The 7,348-nt window shown below is 38.7% G+C and overlaps 1 protein-coding gene across 1 annotated transcript in view; it reads left to right on the forward strand.

Annotated features, from left to right (window-relative positions):
* Positions 1 to 452: 452 nt before the first annotated feature.
* Positions 453 to 7,348, forward strand: part of LOC114818501 (transcription factor EC-like) — a gene marked incomplete at its 3' end in the record, with an annotated part of 60,825 nt that continues 53,929 nt past the window's right edge. Inside the window, exon 1 of the mRNA XM_029084620.1 lies at positions 453 to 650. Coding sequence (XP_028940453.1) covers positions 453 to 650 — 198 coding nt within the window. The remainder of the gene's footprint in view (positions 651 to 7,348) is intronic.

Genomic DNA, 7,348 nt, shown 5'->3' on the forward strand with positions numbered 1-7,348 from the left:
ATTTTAATGTACTTGCACACTGAGAGGAAGAGTGGGTGAACAGAAAACAGACTGTTTTATTAACCCAGCAGTCACCTTTGAGATTCATACATGTCTGCTTTTTTCTCGCCTTTGTACCTAATCCCAAGAGACTGGTACCTGGCTTCCCTTGGAATAACAAAGTCAGTCACAAACCTCCAAACATGATTGTTAACTGAATGCCAACTGTTTCTTCTCATCTTTTCCACCCACCGGCCCCCACCCCCCCCAGTAGTATGTTAGTGATTGTGTCCTTATGGGTGCCTTATAACCATAACATTAATTTGGTTTTATATTTAAGGGTTTTAATTTTTTTTGTCAGTAGTAGAGGTACATTGTACAAGAAATTAAATTGCTGCTTCTGTTTTGTGTGTGTGTGTCTTACAGTGATTTTATTCAGCTCTGCTAATAGTGGAAAGGGAAGAAATTAAGCAATGCTGCAGACACTGACTGGACTACAGTTTCAGCTCAGAGGAAAGCTACAGGATCAAGAGTGGACAGACAAGCACCCTCAAGAAGCCCAGGCACATTATTCACAGTGTCATATGCCAGTTTCACAGTATCCTGGGTTCAATGGATTTTTTCCGGTGGGAACACACTTTTCATCAGACAAAGCTCCAGCATTCTCAGAGGTACCTATATTACCAGCAGATATTTACAAAGCAGAATTCTGAATGCTCTCTTATGTGCAGGAAGCTATTCTTAATTGTAACATAATTAGCTTATTTTGAAGTGCACCAAAATGAAATTCAGAAGGGCAGTGAGGAGTGAAACTATTGAAGTTAATATGTCCTAAAAAATATGTAGGACTTACTTAAGCAAGCAAATGCTGGGGTATTAACCAACTAGATCTCATCTCATTTCTGCCTCTAAACGCGCTCCTTGAATCATTAATCTTAGGATCAACTCTTTAATGATCTAGGACTGACAACTTACACTCCAGCTTCCCTTTGGATAGTGGAATGTCTCTGGAGTTTGCTGTCCACATTGTGCCATATTACCAGGCAGCAGACAGGTCCAGCCAGGGTGAATGGGAACAGGGCCCAGTGGCTCTGTGTTTGCTCCCTCATCCCATGGCAGAGCAGGTAGCTTCTCAAGACATGGGGAGAGAGGATGCTGCCCCCTGGTAAATCTGTGTCTGGCAGATATGTTTTTAGCATCAGTTATTTGGGAATACGTATTTTTCATGCACTGCTGTTGATGCCCTGGTGTGGTCCTGGATTGTGGTCTCCCAGCTCCAAGGATGAGCAATGGGGAAGTGGTTTAGTAGAGCTGCCATGGTGTTGGGGGCAATATCACAGAGGCTGCCCAGTCCTCAGCCTCAGCAGGGCCTGCACAGAGGTGCAGAGCGGCTGCTCATCAGCCGTGCCATCTCTTGTGAGCTGTGAGTTGCGGAACGGATGCTTAAAAGCCATCACTGAACAAATCAGATGACGCCACCATATTTCTCTCTATTTTAAAGAGAAGTAACTGTGGTATTTCAGACCACATGGTGGCAGCTGTTGATAAAGGCTGATACTAGTTTGTTTTTCATTTTTAAAACTGAGGAATGCTTAATTGTAGTGAGTGGAGCAGCCAGGTAGCTGTTACATCAGGAACGTTCTAATAGCTTGGTATCTGATGCACTGACCCTTTCTTCTCATTTAGCGGTGGGAAGGAAAATAAAAAGATAAGTAGAAATTCAGCTACTTTCCAAACTCTAAATGCAACTATGAATATTTTAAACCTTTCTTTGACTGCTAATAAACTTACACTCCAGTTCTTGCCACTCCCTTTCTCTTCTGGGTTCCCTTTGCTCTCCTGTTCCTCCAGTACACCTTACTGTAGCCTGGGGAAAAGAAGTTTAAGAAAAATAATAAAGTTTTTATTTATTCCTTACAGCTTTTCTGCCCCTGTGGGCATTTGCCTGCCTGTCTGGCTAATGTGCTGTAATGAATCTGCTCTCTGCCATACACACATGTATCGTCCTATCAATCAGTGAGAGGAAATGCTGAGTATGGTGAGCGCTAACAAGCACTCAGAGGGGTCAGTACACCAATGCACTACAGTGGCATGTTACTTTCCCTGCAGGCTGCCTTAATTGGGGGAACATAAATGAGGTGGCATGGGGCTGGCACCATGTCTTCTTGCCAGTCTCCATGCTTTGGCAAACTGACCCCCTCCGTTTCAACTTTCAGGGCAGCACTTCACCCTCCTCTCGCCCCTGCTGGAAGGCAAAGTCCCTCTCAACCCCTTTGGAGGGGGTTAACTGAGACAGGTGGAGCTGCTGGAGGAGCTCACTTACATAGACTAGCAGGTGGTCAAAGGGTGCTGAAGAGCCTGTGGGGATAGAATTTCTTTATAGGTTGGAAATCACAAGGAAAAGAGAAGTGGGTAAAGTGGAGAAAAAGGAAGGAAGTGGCTAAAGAAAAGTAAAGAAAAGATAGAATGATGGAGGAAAATTGTGAAGGAAATGTGAGAAAGGGAAACTGGAAGGACTGAGAAAAAATTGTGAGAAACCAAATAAGAGACAAGGAAAAAAAAGATGTGGAAAGTCATGTTTTACTGGAGAGGAATACTAGAAGTAGAAAAAAAAAAAAATAGAGAAAGCTAAAAATATTCCTGTGCAGAAGTCAGGGCGGACAGGAAGCAACGTCTCCAAAAGTTCTCAAAGAAGATCAGGGCACCAGAGGAATTTTTCAAAGACAAGTTTCAGGTTTTAGACAAGAAATCATGCCCTACCCATAATTAAGTAGCAGTGTTTTATCTTATATTCCCATAGACAGGTTGACTTCTAGACATTATTTCTTTTCACCCATTTGTGGGCTGCCAGCATGCCATTAATGACTGACTGTCATTGCTCTGTAGCAGGACTTACAATTGGGTAAATTTTCTATTGGAGGCTTCACTGCAAAACCAATCTGTCCTTTGTTGGCTGTCTGGAAGGTGACAAGGGATTTGTTGGGAAGAATAGAGGAATTATAAATCTCTGAGGGGTTATAAAGTCTAATGTGGGAACTTGGGGTTAACAGCACGAAAGGACAGACCATTATACCTTTCTGAAAAATCTCATATTTTCTTTACATGCACAGAAGTTCTGGTGTAGCACGTTTACATGGCAATTAAATGATAAAAAGTCTTAAGGCAGTGTTTCATTGCACTAATGAGGAATATATCTTGAGTAGAATTTTACCAAAAACTACTGTTGAGAGCACTGTCTTTGAGATCAAGGATTTGGAAAGCTAGCAAGAAAGGGTTAGTTTGGTATTTTAGAAAAACAGTAGCAAAGGCCTAAGAAAGAGAGATTGAAGTCTGAGGCCCCATGGTGGGACGTCTTTTTGTGACACAAAATCTGGATCCAGACTAATTTCTGTGTTGATCAAGGAGAGGCACCTGTACTCTCCAGGAAGGCAGTTTAACCTATAGAAATACCAGAGGCAGCAAAAGAGCTACTAGATTTTCTCCTGTAGTATCTGTAAGCCCTATAAACTAAGAAACTTTGTCTTTAGCAAACATCTGGATTGGAGATTTTGAAAGAAAATCCAGAGGAAAACAGGTTGTCTTTTGTGACTCAAAAAGTGTGACTTCTGCTCTTGAATGAGTGCCTGATGAAGTGAAAGGCAATATGTGGTGAGAAATGCCATCCTTCAGTCAGTGGGCAAAGGTCAGCTTCCTACTCTCTGTGTTTACACCCTGCTGCCCTTTTCTCAGAAGTGTTCCAGTATCTTAGTCAAAGTTCATGACTAAGGAACCCTCTCATCTCCAATGACTAGGAACACCCTTTGAAGAAAAAATTATTTTCTTCAGGAATCGCTTTTATCAACTATTAGTTTTGGTGGAAATTCTATTGTGTTTTATTCTTCAATCAGTCACTCAAAGAAAACTAATTACTTAGCATTTCAAGTTGCCACTTATCTTGCTCCCTCTCTCATGCTTTAATGGATTCATTTGAGTGAAGGTTAAATTATTTAATTAGTATATATATTCCTTATGCAGCCTCTCCCTTCTCCATGGCATGGCTCTTTGCTGTCAGTGACAGACGGTGTGTTTCCAAGTTCAGGATTGCGCTTTGTAAAGACTATTCTCAACTTTTAGGTAAAATTAGCAATATTATATTGTAGTAATTATCATTGCTAAAAACAGAAAGAATCATTAAAATGTAAACATCCAAACCAAGATATATTTCCTGGTGAGAATGTGTTATGACTGTAAGAACTCTGTTATTATGGCGGTTATTTAAAAGAGTTAGGTTATTCATTATAAATAGCAAAAGAATATCTGATATGGGACTGACTTACTTAAAAAAGAATGAAATAAAGATAATGTGCCTTCTGGAAAACTGATTTTGTCAAACTGACTTTGAATCTGTTTTGATCTGTTTTCAAGTTTGGTTGGTAGAGGTAAGATTGTTAATATAATATAGCCAAAATTCTTCAAGATGTTTGATTAATATCCATGGCAAATTAACTTTCCATGCAATAATTAGATTAATAAACTAAATAACTGGCAGATATGAAAATGGATTTGGAAATAGGGGATCACTGCTGATTTCAACGTAGTCCTTTGGTGTAGCACAAGAATGAGTTCTTGGCTTAGTGCTACATAAATATATTATCAACTACTGAAAACAGTTTACACGTGTAAGTGACTTTGCTGATGGAGTGGAAAAGAGTGCAGAAAAATGTCACTAATATAGAATAGCATGGGCTTTAAAAGCTGTCATACTGTGTACACAACTAAATAATGTGTATTTGAATAAGTACCTGCAGAGGTACATAAGTAACTGCACCTCCAGAAAAAGAAAAGCTCTATCAGGCTGTAACAAGATGGGGAAATTTACCTTGGAAACCTGTAAACTTTGTAAAGTCTTGGTAGTGAGAGATCATGACCAACAGGAAATGAGCTGCCAGAGCAGTATTACAGCAAAACAATTAATCAAATTTGTAGATCTAAAATTGTATATAAATAAATAAAGAAATAATCCTTGAATAGGACCAGGCATACTGGCTTACCTGTGTATTTGGGGATGGTCTGACGGTTACTGGATGCTGTGTCAATTCATATCTCCCCAGATCTAGTAGGAAAATGGTAAGAAGGTAAGAACTAGACAAAGAGTCTAGTAAATTATTAAAATATAAAAAGATCTAAATTATCTTGAAAGATTTGGGGAGTACTATCTGTTTAGTTAGTGTAAGATGAAGTTTAAAGGCAACCTGCAGAAAATCCACCAACAGTTGTAGAGATACATTCTCTCCAACATACACAGCAAAGGTATGCAGGGGACAGTAGTTAGAAGCTGAAGCTGGAACCCCAGGATAAGAATCTTTTCACCTGATTTCAGACACCTACAAGGTAAGTATTTGATAAATACTTTTCCATAGCTCCCAGTGAGGCCAGAGTGATGTTTGCATGCATATACTGGGGAATCCTCTGCATAAGGGTCTGTTTGTTAACCACTTTAAAATCCTCACCCTACTATGATCTTCTGTATGAATGGCTGGGGAGAATAATACTATTGCAGTAACCAGGGACACTGAGAAAGATTGGAGGTAAGCTTCTCACAAACATGTCTATAAATGGCTACATTTGTTTTGGGAAGTGTTGTTTTAAAGCTGCTGGGGCTTAATTTTAATACTTTTAAAGAACCTTTCTGCAGGTAAATTTTATGTTTAAAACAGAACAGGTCTATTCCAGACATTGCTAGGAGGAAAGTCATGGCTTTTTTAAAGTATTCTGAAAGTCACAAATATCTGTTGTACTTAAAAGTCCTGTGCTGCCTGCCTCATATTTCCCATGTAGGGAGTCTGATTTACCCTGTACCTGCTACACCGACATTTTTCCTGCTCCTTTTCTGATGTCCTCTGTTGGTTGCAGTGACTCCCCACATTTCATAGAACAATATACATACTTCCTAAAGCCAATTTGTTTTTTGGTGGGTAGGCACATAATTTAATAGATTTTTGACAGATTAGGAGAAAATGTGAAAGAGAGAACAGAACTGCAATGTTTCATTACTCCCACAAAAATATATCATTTGAAAGCATGAAGGTGTACTATATATCCAAGAAGATCCTTTTGGGATCCAGGTATTTGTCTCCTCTGACTCTGTAGGCTATGTAATACCACATTAGGGTTTTGCTCCAGGTCACAACTCCCATGTAAATTACATTTTAGCAGCACACAGGAACATAATACTTAAACTAGAGTAGATCAGCCATACATATAGCTCAATAATCTGTTTCAGAATGCCTTCCTTGGGATCTCTCCTGTCTCTGAAACAGGTGTCTAAATCTGAACTAGATGCTTTAATGACTTTTTGAAGGCAGTGGGGTAAGAAGGCCCTTTTAAGGTCCAATTTATCTGGGTTGTCTTAGATATTTACTTTCAAGTAAGATGGATTCCACTGTCAAAATGCCTTTTTTCTCCCTGTTTACTGAAAAAAATTAAAAATCTAGACAATTAGCTTAATTAATTAGCTTAGCATCTTAATTTTCTCATGCACAAAAATTCAGTTGAATTCCAACTCTATGTCTTTTGCTTCAGATAAAAGGTAGAATTCTCAAAACTTCATGATTCCACTTGAAAATTAGCTTATGAGCTGATCTTTGAGGGTTAAAATTTAATTTTACATCAAATTACCACAAGTAAAATAACTGAGGTTATCATGCTTTTTAAGTCTTCCTGAACTGTTTGTTAAAGCAGTTTCTAGCAACACAGCTGTCTGTGTTCACTGAATTCACATAGATTACTTCATGGCAGTCCTTTGAAATACATTACTTTTTAGTTCTATGGACAATAATGATATTATTTTTAAATGTAATACTACATTATTGATATTAATAAAATCCTTATATTTGGTATTGATATTTATAGAATGAGAAAGATAATATAGAGAAGAAGAAAGGTGGAAATGAGGTGAAGGGGTTCAGAAATAGGAGGGAAAAGAGAAATAGGAAGAAGAGCAAAATATATTTTGGAAGATCTGGAAAGAGGAGGACCAGAATGGAGGCCAAAAGATACGGGTAAGTGGGAAATAAATAGAGATCTGTGTAGGATCCTCAGGCTCACTCATTATTTTGTAGACTTTTACAATATCTCTTCTTTTCTTCTCCTTTTCAAACTTCACAGACTTAATCTTTTTAACCTTACAGTGTGTAAAGTCCACAGTCTCCATTGTTCCTCCCATATACCTCATCATTTTTTGTCATTTTTTTAGACCTTTTTATTTTTGCTATGTCTATTCTTGCACACACCTCTTAACATCTGAGCACAGCTGTTGACCTACTTCTGTGCAATAATTCCCATAGCATGGAAATCACTGATGTCGCTGCTACTGAGAGAGTAAGTTCAG

Source organism: Antrostomus carolinensis, unplaced genomic scaffold, assembly GCF_000700745.2.
Source record: "Antrostomus carolinensis isolate BGI_N321 unplaced genomic scaffold, ASM70074v2 scaffold24854, whole genome shotgun sequence".
NCBI lineage: Eukaryota > Metazoa > Chordata > Aves > Caprimulgiformes > Caprimulgidae > Antrostomus > Antrostomus carolinensis.